This window comes from Pezoporus occidentalis, unplaced genomic scaffold (genome assembly GCF_034315485.1).
Source record: "Pezoporus occidentalis ecotype Australia unplaced genomic scaffold, CSIRO_AGI_Poc_V1 ctg22, whole genome shotgun sequence".
NCBI lineage: Eukaryota > Metazoa > Chordata > Aves > Psittaciformes > Psittacidae > Pezoporus > Pezoporus occidentalis.
This window is the reverse complement of record NW_026914072.1, coordinates 589,197-605,872: the sequence shown is the minus strand read 5'-3', so window position 1 is coordinate 605,872 and position 16,676 is coordinate 589,197. Positions and strand designations below refer to the sequence as shown.

Sequence of the window (16,676 nt, the reverse complement as noted above, 5' to 3'; positions counted from 1 at the left end):
CAGGACACCTGCAATGTCCTTCTATTAAAAGCAGTGAGAGAGGCATTAGATAGGCATTGAATGCTAGCCAAAGCAAGTAATATGTCAAATCCCAGGCTAAGGTGGGCATCCTTACCTGATCACCTGATCCACAAGAATTAATTTCCATTCCATAACCATTACAATTATAAACATTTGTAATTTGAGATTTCAGCCATATTCAGGAAGGCGGCCATCTCAGTAGTCACGAAACTCTTAGGAAGAAATGTTTACAATGTGTTCTAATGTTGAGTTTAGTTGAGCAAGGTATGAACAGTGCAGAATTTTACATCATATCAAGATCTGAGATTTACGAGTTGACAGGTCAGAGAAATAGAAATCAAGTTTTTGGTCTTCAGCTGTCTTGCAAATATCACCCATATCTGAGTGTACAGCTCTTCTTAAAAGAACTTAATAGTCTGATTCTTCTTTGACAAGGTGTTTGTATTTGGAAGAAAAGGGGTGCACCATACTTCTATCCATATATCTATGAAACTTTTCGAACTGAAAAGCTTAAGATAATAAATTTGCTTATGATTAATATATAACAGTTTTCTTTTCATTTTACAGCAGACTTGAAGTCATCATTAATTATTTACATATACTGTACCCCAAACTGTGTAAACACTGGAATGTGGTATGGCTGGTAGTGGCTGCAATAATAATTTTTGCTGTGGTGTTGGGAATCTACCATTCATTCAACTCCTGTGATGAAAAATCAGAGGGACCTGAAGGGAAGGCTAGCTGTTCTGCTGCCCATCAACATTCCTGGTGGAACTCAGGATTTCAACATGAGCAACACACTGAATAATAAAGGAACAAGCATGTACTTATGGTACCTGAGCAAGTATGCATATTGGAAAACTGTTGTTAGAGGTAGTGCTTAGTCATCCTTATAGCTGTTGAATGTGGTCTGTTAGACAAAGAGTTACTCCACACCATCAGGTTTGGGGATACACTGTGAACATACCTTATCAAAAGAACAATCTGATAAATAATCCTATCTGTCTTTTTAGTGTATATGACTGATACAAATAAAGTAATACTGAATCATGGTAAGGTTGTGGCAGTAATCAGCCATCAGCAAGACATTTAAAAGAAATGGTTTGCACAGGACAGTAATATCTCTTCTATGACTTTGAAGAAAATCATAAACCTGCATTTGCAGTTAGTGCTTTGCGTTCCCTGAATTTATTAGTGATTGTTGGAGTACTAATGGCATTTAAATCCTTTGGGTTTCAAGAGATTAATCTGCTTTATTTTTCATGATTATTGGGTAGGTAGAAATAGAAGCTCCTCTATGGAAGGTTATGGTTGTATTATCAGACTAAATGCCTTGCTGATAAAGTTATTTTATAAGAGCAATTATCTGTATAATTATTTAAATAGAAAACTAAGTACATGCATAAATGTGTTTTATGGTATACTTTAAGAATTGGACCACCACTTTTTTTTTTAAATGGGATACAAAAACTGTGTCTAGGTGGCACAGATGATGCTGTCAAATAAATGTATCAAAGCTCTGAGACCAAAATGCATGTCACTGAAGGTATACGATATGTACCTGCTGAACTTCAGTCACTTCTGATTGAAGATGAGCTATGTCTTTCCATAACTATATGCTTGAATGTAACCACAATATCAAAATCAGTTTGATACCTGACTGCACTTGTGTCTTGCATTCTTCTGGCAATTTATGACTGATTAACAAGTCTGTTTACAGCTGAAGGATAAGTATGTTATGAAGTACTGTTATTTCAGTTCAGATGCAATTATTATTGTCTTGTTTGTTGGTGTAAACACTGAACCTCAAATTATCAAAGAAAACAGGTTTCTAACTCTGAAATTTAATTCATATATCTGGCACTAGTAACAAATATCCTGCTGGTGAATTTTATTTGTTACATCTTTTGCCGTTAAAAAAAATAATAAGTTTAATAAAAAAAAAAAACAACACTTTTTTTTTTTTTTGGGTGGAGGTTGGGGTCTATAAGCAGTTGGGAGGTTTGGTATTTTATTTTAAAGTACATGTTGTTGAGGAGTGTGCTTAAGAAAGTTCAAAAAGAATAATGGGAAAGTGTCATTCAGTCTAAAACTATAATTGTTAAGGAATAAGACAGAAGACGATTTCTTGTAAATTATTTGGTATCTGTTTGGTTCAGTTAAAATATCTGACTATGAAGAACTACTGCGACATTTCACATACTTTCAGTATTTTAAATACTTTCAGTATTTAAAGAAACTTGTCAGTTGCTCTTTACTTCTTTATTAAAATCAGCTTCTTTAACTTAATATTCTTTACGAATAGCATTGATAATAAGGCAATAAAAATTGAAGGTAAATAGTCCTGAAGATTCAGAATCCCCTGTGCCAAAAATTATGATGCAAATTTGACTATGTGATTGAGGAAATGTTGGACTGCAATGAGTAAAAATAATTAACAGTGCCTATAATGGACCCACTGATATGGGTCCGACACATTACTGTAAAGAAATGTAAAAAGTTATTGATATCAACAGGACACTTGAACTGCTTCATGTTAAGCATGTGCTAAGGTTTTTTTGGTCAGTGGGTGAATAAGGTCTCCATCCTATCTTGAAATTCATCACACTTTTTGTGAACTCAATGCACAAAGGCAGATTTCTATAAGTAGTTGTACTGATTTGAACTGAACTACTTGCATGTCTAAGGCAAGTATAATTTATTCACAAAGTTATTAGTTGTTGTGAGGAATGTACTGAAAGAGTGAAGAGATCTTAATAGAGATGAAAAGATGAAGATAAAGTTTTTTTATAAAAAAATAAGGTTGTTCTTTTTATAACTACTTTGAGCAAACTGTCCACTAAAAATAATGAACCACAATGACTAATAGCACATTAAATACTTTTGCTTATTTTTTTCAGTTAGTTAATGAAGACACTTTTTTAATAAGAAACTAGATTGAACTCAAAAACTGTTCTAAATATAATTTTATCTGTTGAATATTAGTTTGCTTTATCTGGAAAAAAAAATAACCAAAGAAATCTCTTCTGTGTTGAAAGATCACATCAGATAACAAGAAATAGATCTATTATTTATGCTATTAACACTGAAATAGTTTTCTTGAGGTGCAATATTTATTTTTCTGCTTTATCAAGACACGTTTATTGTTTTTCCTGCACAGCACAGGTGTTTCTAGTAAAAGGAATTTTAAAAGAGCACTATTTTTGTGTATCATATTTAAATTTGTACTATTGTAAGATTTTGCACAAGTGTGCTGGTATTGTACTGTATAGTATCATACTTGAGTTTTGAAATAAAAGTATGGTTTCAAAGTCCTTAATGTTGCTACTTTAAAGGTTTTTTTACATGCACTCTGTCTGCATATTAATGGCTATCTTCTTATAAAATACATACTGCCTTGTCTATACTGCATAGTGTAGTGCCATGTTACACACACCAAAGATCTTGTTCTTAGTCTTTCAGTTCTTCAGGAAAATTATGTAGACAAAGCAAGCAAACTCCTGTTTCAATAGAGAAAGTGTTTGTAAGCAGGGTCATTCCTATCATACCCTAGAAAGATGAAAGAGGAAACTGAAATATCCTGGAGAGAGTTTAACTCCTGCTTATGAGGGATGCTGTCTTTCACTGAGGAGATTGAACATGGGAAGCCACAAGGGAAATCTGTAACCCAAGAGACTGAATGAAAGGTTAGGATTCTTTGCTTTATCTTCTTGTAGGCTTGAGAGGTCTGGGAAGCCTGGGCTTTGTGGGGAGCTGAACGGCCATACCTGAGGGAAGGAGACAATGCTATCCCCAGAAAGAATAGAAATGTCACTTCAGAATCTTTTCTGTTTAGCAGCCCTCATCAGCATTTTAAAACATGCTCACACGAGATGTTGGGAATTTTCCTTACAGGTTACTCTAAGTATTGAGGTCAATTACAGACTTGTACTGAATGTTTAATTATCTTTTTTCACCATTCAAGTCATGATGAAGACCTACAAACAGGTTAAAGACCTTTTGTACTGCTACAGCCTAGATAGCTGATTCTTCCACAGAGTTTTGGAACAGCTGAAATATAAAAACGGAGAAACTGGCACCAAAAAAAAAAAAAAAAAAACAGTTTGTTTTAGTATCACTTCATCATCCTGAAATTCTTTTCTCCCTCTCCTAATCTGTAGTTTGCTCTTACAAATCCACAGGAAGGAGCTTCTATTTTTGTTTGGTATTATGAAGGTGTTTATCTCATTTTTGCAGCTAAAAAGCCTACTAAACACCAATAGCATGGACAGAATTTGACTAGAGGAACTTTGCAACAGTAAGGATAATAGGCAAAAAAGTGTTAAAACATGGTAAGACCCAGCTTTTGATTTCATGGTAGGAAATACTTAGCAGTTCAAGGTAAGCATGGAAATGGTAAGATTGTTTAATGTTCTCAATATTTTACAGACACCACCTAGTAGTTTATGAGAGCCACAGAATAACTATTAGTTTCTGTTCCTATATTGTAAATGCAAGTGAATCCACTTAGAACTTGCTTCAATGAGTTCAAGTCTGATTACAGTATTTCAGATTGCCATCACTTTGTAGAGGCAGGTAAGTACAACACAATAAAGGAGTGACTAGAAATTGGAGCAAGAAATTTGTCTTAAGACCTCAAGGAGCTTTATCACCAATCAGTTCCAAACTGCAGCCCAAACACAATCCAATTTTCATTTATTATTGCTCAAGGAGACATCATTTCATTAATCTACAGCATTCTCCACTGGTCCCTGTAGATGCCTGTCTAGGTTATTAGTATACCCATAACCATATTATATGCTGCTCTAAGAGATTGGGTATGTGCCCATATAAAAACTGTCTTAATATATGAAGCAGAAACTTTCCACAGTGCAAACCACAGTTTAAAGAGGTAGCTACTGTTACACTTGTGTTCACAGGACCTTGAAAACTGTCTGGGGATATAGGACCTCTAGACTGTATCACAATGTAAGCATGATGTAACAAAATCATCCTGTTGCAAAAAAAAAGGCTCATACCATTCTGAACTGTGTAAGCAAGTAAACTAATTTATTAATCAGTACTTGGCATTGGCAAGGCCTCAGCTAGAGAGAAGGAGTGAGCAAGCTGGGGTTTCTTAGCTGAAAGAAAAGGGGGAGTGGAGGCATAACTATTTATGCCTCTTCACTCACTTTACCTTTTAATAGTAGAGTGAAGCACTGGAATAGAGCGTTTGAGGACACATTAGGAATTTGACGCTGGAAGTCTTTAAAAACAGGTTAAACAAACATCTGTCAGGAATAACATAAATACAGCTGATCCTACTGACAGTAAAGAGAGCTAACTGATCTCTTGAGCTCCATTCCCACTCTTTGTTGGAATCTCTGCAAAAAAAAAAACACCTCTGAGTTTCTTTGCTAAGACTTCCTGAAGGTTTTCCATCACAGCTATAAGGATCGTCTGTATTTTGCATGAGGCTATTGGAATCCCTATTTGTTTCAACTTCACAAAAGGCAGCAGGAACCCCATTTATGGTAGCGTATCTCCAAATCTGTTAAATACTAGATATCATATTATCTCTGTGTTACGGTACCTATTTTTGCATTGGAAGTCTAATGTAAAGGAAGGTAGAAGTACTGCATCATGACGTGTAGGATATGGGGAACGGTTGCCGTTTCAATTCCAAAAGAAAACTCATGGCTGGCATGCTGTGATACAATAGGGAATTTGTTTTATTTACCAGATGAATAGACAACATGAGTAATGAGCTGTTAATCAGTAAAACAGGAAAAAATAGCAAAAAGAAAAGTTCTTTCAAAGTGGTTACTGACTTAGCAGTCTAACAGTCTTATCTCCCTTCCTCAGCTGTGTTTTCTGAGTCAGCAGTAGTTAAATTTTCCAGCAAGCCCTACATGAAAGAAAGTGTAAAGGGTGATTAGGGATTTCCACTAAGTGACCTCACCTTTGAGTGGGATGGTCAACACATTTGCTCTGACATTCTTTTCACAAAGCGTGCGGTGACAGCTAAAGTCATCTCAAAAGTGATCTGACAGCATCAATACCTTAGCTTTTCTTAGCAGATGAGACAAATCACCTTGAATTTCTTAATTTTTTGAGTTGGCGACAATGGCAACTTATTTTGGAGTTACCTCTGCAGTATTTTTCGTCTGGGTTACAACATTCATGGCACAAAATTACTTTATAACAGGTATGTAAACTTCCACTTTTCAGTCTCCTAGTTGAACAGTAAAGTACTTGGAAAAAAAGTAACTAGGTTTGCAGACAAAAATGGTGGGGAAAGAGTGTGTGTAAACTTGTTTCTGGCATAGGAAAGCACAGGGTTTTGAGAATACAGTGCAATGAAAACTACTCTAGCATATAGGGGAACTTTCATTGTTAGTCTGATTTAATTACTGTCTAAATGTTGTAGCATTACGGGATGCTACAGAACTGCTTGTTTTAAAGATTTGGTATTGCATTGAGGATTAAGTTCTGATCTACTGAAATGTGATTTTATTTTGTATTACTTAAAATACAAGAGCAAACAGTTTTGTACAATCCTCAAAGAGCAAAACATGCATGAAACTAATTGTGTGTGTCTCTGCTAAAATGCCATCTTTAAAGCAAAGCGCTTTTCTCCAATTTAGCAACATCCTGATACTGTCTTGACTTGCAAGATTAAAGGAAACATGTGGCAGGGATCTTGCTGTTCATCTCCAGACCAGTCACGCCTGTCTCTGGTTAATACAGTACAAAAGTTCCTATGTTGTCTAAACTATCTGTTTGAAAACATAGGGAATAGCCAACATCAACTTTATCACACAGTTCTTAGACAACCCTCAAACATTATTATATAAACCTTTTTTTTTTTTTTTTCCAATCGGGGCCATATAATACTCCTTTCTTCTATATGTTAGTAAAATTTGAATGTCTTCTCCTTCAGACTTCAGAATTAATGCAATCTATTCTAACTGCAGAGGCTACTAGGGTATCTTCAGATAACTCAGTGTACATCAGATGTTTCCAGATACTTCACTGTAATTTACAAGGAGTAAATGCTTGTTCTACCAGTGTAAAAGGGCATACACCATTGTTGCAGACAACTTATTTTCTGATCTGCTAAAAGGCTTCTGAAGGAAACCTGGACTGAGAGAATTAGATGGTCGAGTCCTATTGCTTCTAGTCTTATCTCCAGGATGGACTTTCTGGATGATCTCTGCATTTGATTCACTGTCTTGCTCTCTCTGGGGCTGCCAGTGAAACCTGCCACTGTCACCACTGTTCAGCTACTATGCGACTATGCCGTGGTCAGTGATGTGTGCACTGTGCTGTGGTCACCTTCAGCTCCTGACTCCTCTTTCCTTGTGGGACAGCCTCATTCTTGCTGCTCCCTGACATCAGCAGCGAAAGGAAAGTCTCTAACAAAGGAGAGTGAAGGCCTGGTGCAAGACAAAAGTGACAGAAACAACAGCTTCCCCCCAAAAAGCAAGAAGAGAAATAATGCACAACAGAGCCAATACCCAGAGCTTACAAAAATTACCTTTCTTCCTGTCCTATGACAACTTTGTCATCTTGTGAGATTCTTTCCACCTTCCTCAGTAAAGCTTATTTTTCACACAAGATCAAAATACTGAGGAGAATGTCCTGTTATTTCTAGGTTAATTAAAAGGAGCAAAGCTTAAAATATATCTGTGTTCAGCCTGTGGACCAAAAAGGATACTATGCTTCTCAAGGATTAGTCTGTCTCTCATACAATCTCATACAACAGAGTTCAGGTGTGATTTAAGAAGAAATACAAAGACTTGAAGAGGCTGTTGTTCTCTTTCTGGACTTTTTTTTCACATTGTAAACCCACCTAGAATTTAGATTGAAATTGGTAAATTTTACAAAACATTTATTTCACTGTTTTGTTTTAAAAAGGCTTAGCAAAGGTCAAGGTCAGTTTTGGTCCATTTCCTATACAGTCTCTTTCCTTAATCTCTTAAGATTTAATTTTATGGTACTAAAGTTTTATATTATGCTATGTAATAATGCAGTTATTATGTATCATGCAATTATCTTGTAAAAATATTTGTATATGTTTGACTAAATGCTGCAACAGTTTACAAGTATCTAGGGAACTTTCTTAGGTTTCAGGTAATTCCATTCACTCAGCTGCTCAGCTTTATTTGAAATTTGTAAAGTTGGTCATTGAGAAACTTCCTTTCTCAACATTACATTTTTTAATAGCTATATTGAGTCAAATCTGAAGGTAGGAAAATAACTAAGTGATAAGAAGGAAGTTTGAGCATGAAAAGGAGTTATTAAGCATAAACCCTAGAGGAGGAGTGGGATCTTGGAAACTAAGAAAGAGAAATTGTGGGATGTGCCCCAGCAGCTAAGACAGGGAATTATTCAAGAAAACAGAAATTATTCTCATGAGGACTGGGAGAGTTGACTGTTAGCAAGAAGGAATCAAGAAAACACTGGAACACCTAGAATAGAATAGACTATTTCAGCTGGAAGTGATCTACCATGATCATCTAGTCCACCTGCTTGACCAATTGATGGCTGAACAAGTTATAGCATGTTAAGGGCATTGTCCAAAAAGCCTGTTAAGCACTGACAGGCCTGGCACACTAACCATCTCTTTATGAAGGCTGATCCAGTGTTTGACCTCACTGCACAAGACTACTTTGGCCATAATGAAGAGTTGCAGGAGAACATTCACAAAGACAGGCAAACTGAAAGGAAGAAATCTGATAGTGTAAGGACGATACACACTGGGACTATCTGGGTAGACTTGAGGTCCCTGATACCTAAAGACCCATCTTCATTGTGCAATGTGGCTTCTCTGCATCCTTATGCAGGATGTTTGGGCTTATCTTATGTTCAAGTTGGGGCTGGATGCAGCCATGATTTGGCTATGGGGGCGTTCAAGTGTTCAGTGGCTCATCTGCCATGTGATGACCTACACATTGCCAGGAAGTGTTAATGGGAGGCCACAGCCTTCATCACTGCTGAAATAAATCCACCTAACAATTCAATGATTGCTCTTCCAAAAATTTAACTCCAATCAAACTGAGTGTAAGGACAGTAGAGATGCATCTCTCACCAGAAACCATTTCCAATCCTACCACACTCCATGGGAGCAGGAGTGAAATGCTTGTCTTACTTGGAGCACTCCACACAAGCTTAGTCATCTTTCCATCCCCTTCTCATCATGGGAGTGGCTTGGCTGCTAGTTCATCTTTTAATTCATAAAATTCAATTTAACCTCTGTTGCTAAGAAGTCATGTGGTGAATCTGCAGGCATCGCTTCATCCCGCCTTGAGGGATTGTGGATTGCCTGTATTGTGATGCATAGATTTTTATGAATTATTCATTAGTGTACATTAAGTGTGCACACAGTCTGAAAAGCATATTGAGCAAGGAAGTAACGTCTGTGACTGTTGGCTATCTAAAATGTTTGCAATTAAATGTTGAAATGTTTCGTATAATGTGACAATTACTGTATGTAACTAAAAAAAAAATAAATGTCTGTTTCCAGTATATGCTTCTGGTGAAATATGGAGGCAAAAGAATAATATCCTTTCTCCTTGGTGTGTCCAATCCTGAATTCTATCCTATGTCCTTAGCACAGACTAAGAAAGTAGAGAGCAGGTGTAATCAGATCTAAGGTCTGCATTTCCTGGTGCACATGTCAGGAACAGTGTGCCAGCTGTGACTATCTAAAAAAGCTGGATGAACTGCCTATGGAGGAAAAATGGGGAAAACAGTCATAAATTCACTTAGCCTGCCCCCTATTTTCCTGCTGCCTGCCAAGCTTTCAGTAAATTAAACACTTTACAGTGACTGCAGGGTGGAAGCATCATGCTAGCTAGGAAGAAAAAAAAAAAGTTTAGGAGCCATAAGGAACATAACAAATAAATATTTATAGGTGTATTTTCTTATTGGCACATTAATTACATGAAAAATCACATATAATATCTTTGATAGAACTCATACTGGTAGGAGTGGTGTACTGACAGAATCAACGCTGCAGTGCAACTGTTAGTTTCATCATTTTAATTAAAAAAGGAAAAAAAAGCAAAAAAAAACCCTTGTATGGTATGATTACTCCTTCCATTTTGCATGTATATGTATGACAAATAAGAGTGCCTTTAGTAAGAAACTGACACCAGGTAATGACTCAAATGCCAACTGTTTATGCCTTTAGTCTAATGACTGCCAAACCTCTTTAAACTCTAGATTATTGTGTTAATATGTTCTAAGGTATGTCTTCTTTTGCTAGAAATTTGTTTTCTACTATCCTCAAGCTAGAAACTTTTAACAGTGTTCAATTCAGTTTATCATGATCTTAAATTCTTCAGGAGGAATAAATGTTAATATTCAGATACTAACCTTGAATATTTATGTCTAAATTACAGGTTCCATTCTTTCACCTTGCAGGATCAGAGGTGTAGGAATTTATCTTGAGGAAAAAGTGAATTTCTCAGAAGCAAGTAATGCATGTGATCAACTGAATCTACAATTGGCAAGTAGAGATCAGGTTGAAAATGCTCTGAAACATGGCTTTGAAACATGCAGGTATATGACATTTGTTAGTGTCTTGTTACCTTTCGTGAACACCTTTACACACATCTGAGGCTGGAGATAAATCTAATATTTAAAGGACTGGTATTTTCATTGTAGCTATGGATGGGTGAAAGATGGATTGGTTGTCATTCCTCGAATAACATCCAACAAGAAATGTGGCAAGGGCAATGTTGGACTAGTGCGATGGTATGCTGAACCCTTCAAAACATTTATGGTTTACTGCTTCAACTCCTCAGGTATGTGAGCATGACAACTACATTTTTTGTGTTTTGGTTTGGGTTTCATTATTTTTTAGTATCTGTATGAAAAAATCATAACGAGTTCTTACAATCTGTTGGCACTTCCCCCCCCCAGTCTTGAATGTTGCCAAGCTGTACTTAGCTCCGTAGCTTTAAAGAAATACAAAACAGTCACTTCAGTTAATCCCAATTAATAATACGGTGCTGCCATGAAAGCTCCTGAAGAAGAGTTGCTTTTATCATTCTGTAATGTCAAGACAATGCTCTCAGTAAGTTTTGATTATTTACACACATGTATTTGAAGGACAGTAAATCAAGTCTTTATCCAGGGTGTCTGTGTGTGGTGTGTGTTTTCTTGCAAAAAGACCAAGAGTGGGGTACTTCAGGAAAAACTGACTGTTTTATGATTAAAGGAAATTTATCCATTAAACTAAATTAAAATATAAGGTAGAACAGCCAAGAGACCACAGAACTAGATTTCCAATCTATTGTTGGTAAAGTCAAACAGCTTCCTTTAATAAGCATCATCCCATGTGTGAAAAGACCCGTCCTTCCTCCTCATTCTTGACTGTCTATTCCCTGATTGAAGACACAACAATGGAACTTGGGCTTTGATACAAGTGAGATCTTCTCAGCACAACAGATCAGTATTTTGCTTAATGACTTGTGTGGTATTAACTGAAAAGTAGTATTTAACTAGCGGCATTGTGTTCCTGCTGGTGTACCATATCTGTGGTTATTACGTAACAACTATCCCAGTAATTAGACCATATACAAAGGTTCAGTCAATTATTTCTTATCAGTCCCTAGACCTTGTCAATGACTTCTAGATGACAATAGCAAGACATTATGTACAAAATCCTGAAATTTTTCAGGAAAGATATGTGAACAAGAGCTGGAAAGAGCAGGAGAAAGATAGATACACAAGATATACTCATGCAAATATATAAAGATCTAAGTGTCTAGTGACTGTGAACACTGGAGCTTATGAGACTGAGGATAAAGCTTTTAGGGAAAAGGCCATGCCTCCCGCACTGTGACTTTTTTCATGATCCTGGGCCCCTTTTGTGAATGAAGGTAGGTAATATAATTAGTTGGCTTATTAAGTGACTGCTGACAAGAAAGCACTGCAGAGAAAGCACTGTTAAATACTGATTTATCACCCGACCTGTAAAGTTAAAACTTACATGATTAGGCTAACTTAGTTTTTCTCTATAGAAAGTCCACAGCTTTTATTGATAAATGCACAGGTGAATTAGTACTATGGCAACATCCTCTAAAAGAAGCTGCTCCTGTTGTTATTTTTTCTGTTCCTATGCAATATGGTGTTTCAGTGTATTAAATACGTGTCATTCTGCATCAGAAATGTCGGGTAGGGTGGCTAATGCTAAGGAGGTAGCAAGTAATTCCAAATTATTTGCTTTGTTTACTATTACAGTATGTGAGGAAAGTTAAGCTTGCTGAATGGTTAGAAAATAATGTATATTTAACATCAGGTTTATTCTGCACTTTATCTTATTTGCCTAACTGTTGCCTGTTCTAGGCATTTCTTACCAAAAAATATTTGGCAGAAGCTTTTTCTGTCAATTTTTCTTCATGCCAAAGAAATGCCAAAATCACTTGAAAACTATAGTGGAAAAAGTAAAAAGCCATTTAGCTATTTATCCTGTGAATGTAACTGCGTCATCAGGCTTCCCGTGGGGATTCATTTGGAGAAGAGTACATACATCATTTCCCTGTTATTTATGTTGTAATCTGCTTGTTACTTCAGTGAAATTTTTATAGCTTTACAGAATATAGAAAACTTCACATTTTCACATGAGCCTGATTCAGAACTCAGCTTTTTAATTTACATGTAAAAGTCCACTTGCACCCATATTTTTACATAGACAACATCTGCATCATTTAAATGACTGAATTTCAGAATGTGCCTGAAGTTTGTTTCTTTATAGCCCCTATTAGAATTGTGTCACTTTTTTATTGCACGCTGGTGCCTGGTTTACCTGAAAGTTGTATTGGCTACTTTTCTTTCCATTAAATCGTAGTTTTCCAAGTATCAAGAGTGCATGCATATACTTTGAACATACATGTAATACAATAGAAATATTTTTTAATCTTAGATCTGTAGGTAAGGCTCCTGCTCTGCAGGATGTCATCCTGTTGTTTTTATATGCGTTACTATTCTAAGTACTGTTATAAGAAACCTTGTTCTTGGTATACATTTACAAAATGCACACTGCAAATGCTCAGAAAAGCGTTTAAATATATGAGCAATTATAAAAGGTAGGTAATCTGGGTTGTAGCCACGTTTGAAATAGGTGTGCCTGATTTGGGTAAGGCTTTTGTGAATAAACAATAATTTTCAGAAGGGAATGACTGAGGAACAATTTCAATAAACATGTGTACAGTAAGTACAAAACTACCAACCAACACAACTCCTACATATTTCTTTTCCCTGCTGCAGATGTTCAGATTAATTCATGTATACCAGATCCAACTACAACCATTCTACCTTCATCAAGTGCACCAACAGATTTAACTGCATCTTCAGGCTCTGATTTGACTGAGAACATCACAGCAGTGCCCAATGTGACTGAGTCAGAACAAACCCTGAAAAATATAAAATTTCGTGTAATATGCATAACTGAAACTATATTGCCAACTGAAGGGACTACTACAAAAATGCCAGAGGAATACTCACCAATTGATTCTCCTAATTATACTTCCCATGCTGCTTTTAAGAACGATGCTGTTGTCTTTGGAGGTAAAGGCTGTTGATGGTAACTGTTTAATTAGAAGGGCTACTTACGTAGATGTTAGTAGTAAAACTGTTTACTGTTATTTTTGTTTGCTACTCCAGCATCCACAGAATATGAGTGTCAGGGTTTTGCAAAAGCAAAGCTTGTAAGACAGAGGATCTTTAAATAATTTAAAAGTAGAAGTAAGATCTTATCTTAAACTTTTTGTTAATCTTTTAATATGAAATAGTGGAAGCTTATTCTGCTTAATGGGATTTGGGATGAATACATTTCTGAGAAATGGATTAGCAAACACCATGTGCTCAGAGTAATAAGGGAAAACTCAGCAGGCTCTTAAAAAACAGAAGAAGCCAAGAAAGTTTTAAGAACTGCTGTTCTCCAGATATGGAAGTGTTCTTGAGATATGAGCTGTGAATAAGTAATTCTAATATACAACCACTGAGAAATGGACTATGTATGAGAAAAAGCATTATAACTGTAAGGACAGTTAGTCACAAAAATGTGTTCTCTGGGCAAGTTGTAAAAACCCTCCAATGAGCAGGTTAGACAAACATCTGTCAGGGATTACCTAAATATCTGTCAGGGATTATCTAAATACCTGGTTTTAGTCTTTTGAAGAAAATGAGCTGTAGTATAACTAACCTTGTGAGATTCCTAATGCCTCTATTATTGAGTTGATGTTTATGTACTTCTTACTCTAGACTGTTTTTAGAAGAATCTGGATTTGCGCTCATGAGCCTTTAGAAAGTCAGAATTAAGTACATATAAAAACTCTGTGCTTACCCCACTTTTATCTCCAGGTATCCCTACGGCACTTCTTGTACTGGCAGTCATCTTCTTCATTATCTCAGTTGTTCTAGCAGTCTGCTATATCAAAAAGTAAGTACTTTTTTTTCTCTTGGACTGACAACCTAGAGTACAACCAGCAAACATTTTAAATATACAGCTAAAGAGCAGAGAATTAATGGTAATAACAGTTTAGCACAAAGAACAAAATCTTAAACCCTGCTGTTATGCAGATAAAGTTTATTGTTGCTGTTGCCATTCCCTGCCTTAGCAAAGGAACCAAAGACAAATATTGCCTATTTTTGATTAGTAAATCATACCTAGCGTGAAACATTTCCAAGTGTGCCAAATAGTAACACTGAAGTGTCCATCTGTTTGTATACAGGTCTGTTTATGCAGTTTTCTTCTTGTTTCTTTCTATGTCCGACTTGAGGTAGAAGTTTTTATTCTTGGACTATGATCGTGTCCAGTAAAAAAAAAATAGAGCTCATTTATCAAGTGGAAAGATTTTCAACACAGTGCATCACTAAATCGTATCAGAAAGCAGTGTGCATTTCTCACATCCCAGCGCAGATAGCTTTATTGTTACATACCATGAATCCTGAATATACATCGTCTGTTTTTTAAAAAAATACAAAAATATTGCTTTAAAAGCACACTGCTTGAGAAAGCACAATGATCTAGCATCCCACTATTTTCTGTGGGACTTTTGCTTCAGTATGGCAAAGGAAGTTCATTCTAGGTATTTTTCACTTTATTTCTTGAGTGATACTATCAAACTATGCAAGTGTTTCTGCTTTATTATCCTTTTTTTCTACACAAAGGTACAAGAAAACCTTCCCATTTTCAAACAAGAATCAGCAAAAAGAAACAGTTGAAACAACTGCTCTTAAAGAGGCTAAGTCAAATGACAAAGCTGCTGAGAAGGAAACGAAGAATGGTAAAAGTACAGAAGAGTCTAAAACCAAGCCTGAGGCCACAGTACAATGTCTAGAAGCAGAAGTTTAAGTGGAAGAATGTACACTGCTTGACAGAAACACAAAACAAAGTGCACTGAACTTCACAGTGCTTTTCAACATGGGTGATTGTAAATACTCATGAATATTTTCTCTCTGTTAACATATGAAAACCTAGGGTTTTTTTTATAATTACATCTTTATCTATAAATACTGTTGCAGAAGAATATGGAATATTATTTACTTGAAATAAAATATCCATGATGCAGCTCATTTTTCATCTTTAATAAAGAAGTAGTTAGGGATGTGATATTAGTGACATGCAGTGTGTTAACTATTTGCACAGAATTCAGTTCAACATGTAATGAAAAGCGTTATTTTTGTCTGGCTGGAAGATCTCTGCTAACTTAATGTTGATTATCTTATTTCCATTAAGTAGCTGCTTATCTTTTTTAAAAAGTCTGTTTACAAATAGAAGAAATAAGTCTGTTTACAAGTGAGTAAAAATATCAAACAACCCACCGACTGTCATGCAAATACCCAAGGAAGGGTACAAAGATGCCAATGTCTATAGAGCACTGTATAACTTTCTTGGGTATCTTCATCACATCATAATTCAATGTTTTATTTATTAAAACCTGTATCATTCTTCTGCATCAGATATTTGATGGGGGGGAACCTTAACTGTAACTCAACAGTTATATTTAAGATCTTTTATGTAGATTTAAGTGGGGCTTTCATAATAAAGATCTCTGGTGGTATGGGACATTTACAGTACTTCATAAAAAAATGAAGTACAGTAGATACGTTTGTCTGAAAAGTTTATTCTTATTAAAACTGTCTCACAATAAAAAGAGCTCAGATGATAACCTTAATGTTACAGAAATAATTAGTTGTTATAAAAGAACAATACTAGGAATTTTTCAATTTTTTTTGAATAAATGGTTTGGATAATTTATTTCTGTATGTGAAGAAGGTTATTATGGGAAAGAAAGTTTCTTTTTAGATCCAGCAGCCTGAAAAACATAGTCTTAAATAAAATAGTAATAGAACTGCTCACCTATATTGTGTTTTCTATAGTGTAGGATACTGGGTTATGAACTATTTTTTATTCAGAGAAATTTAGAAATTGGCCGGTGGTTATATATTCCACTAGCTACTAGATAGTGAGTTATACTGTATTGCTAATAGCAGAGCTTTCTTTTTTTCTTTTTTTCTTTCTTTTTTTGATAGCTCAGAAATATTTCATGGCTCCAAGACTCTGGCCTGTGTTGATACACAGTCTACCCCTGCCATTAAAGCCATAACACTACAGAAGGACTGAGTCAGTACAGGTCTAAGAGATGCTAATTTCAGAT

The 16,676-nt window shown here is 35.7% G+C and overlaps 2 protein-coding genes across 7 annotated transcripts in view; both read left to right on the top strand.

Annotated features, from left to right (window-relative positions):
• IRAG1 (inositol 1,4,5-triphosphate receptor associated 1) overlaps positions 1 to 1,472 on the top strand; it is an 89,803-nt gene extending 88,331 nt beyond the window's left edge. For 5 of the 6 annotated variants that reach the window (XM_062620160.1, XM_062620161.1, XM_062620158.1 and 2 more), the window contains one exon: positions 589 to 1,472. In XM_062620160.1, coding sequence (XP_062476144.1) covers positions 589 to 829 — 241 coding nt within the window. In that variant the 3' untranslated portion in view covers positions 830 to 1,472. The remainder of the gene's footprint in view (positions 1 to 588) is intronic. The other variant, XM_062620162.1, reaches the window with a different exon arrangement.
• Positions 1,473 to 5,761: 4,289 nt separating this feature from the next.
• On the top strand, positions 5,762 to 16,375 carry LYVE1 (lymphatic vessel endothelial hyaluronan receptor 1). The gene is made up of 6 exons (XM_062620152.1): positions 5,762 to 6,208; positions 10,410 to 10,569; positions 10,675 to 10,814; positions 13,282 to 13,581; positions 14,377 to 14,455; positions 15,187 to 16,375. The coding sequence occupies exons 1-6, from the start codon at positions 6,127 to 6,129 to the stop codon at positions 15,368 to 15,370; spliced, it is 945 nt and encodes a 314-aa protein (XP_062476136.1). The 5' UTR covers positions 5,762 to 6,126; the 3' UTR covers positions 15,371 to 16,375.
• The last annotated feature ends 301 nt before the right edge of the window (positions 16,376 to 16,676 follow it).

Excerpts from the sequence above, each read along its gene's own strand:
- LYVE1 (XM_062620152.1), top strand. The coding sequence starts at position 6,127 with ATGGCAACTTATTTTGGAGTTACCTCTGCAGTATTTTTCGTCTGGGTT. Across the intron at positions 6,209-10,409 it reads ACAAAATTACTTTATAACAG|GTTCCATTCTTTCACCTTGC; the intron begins GTATGTAAACTT and ends TCTAAATTACAG. Across the intron at positions 13,582-14,376 it reads CGATGCTGTTGTCTTTGGAG|GTATCCCTACGGCACTTCTT; the intron begins GTAAAGGCTGTT and ends TTTTATCTCCAG.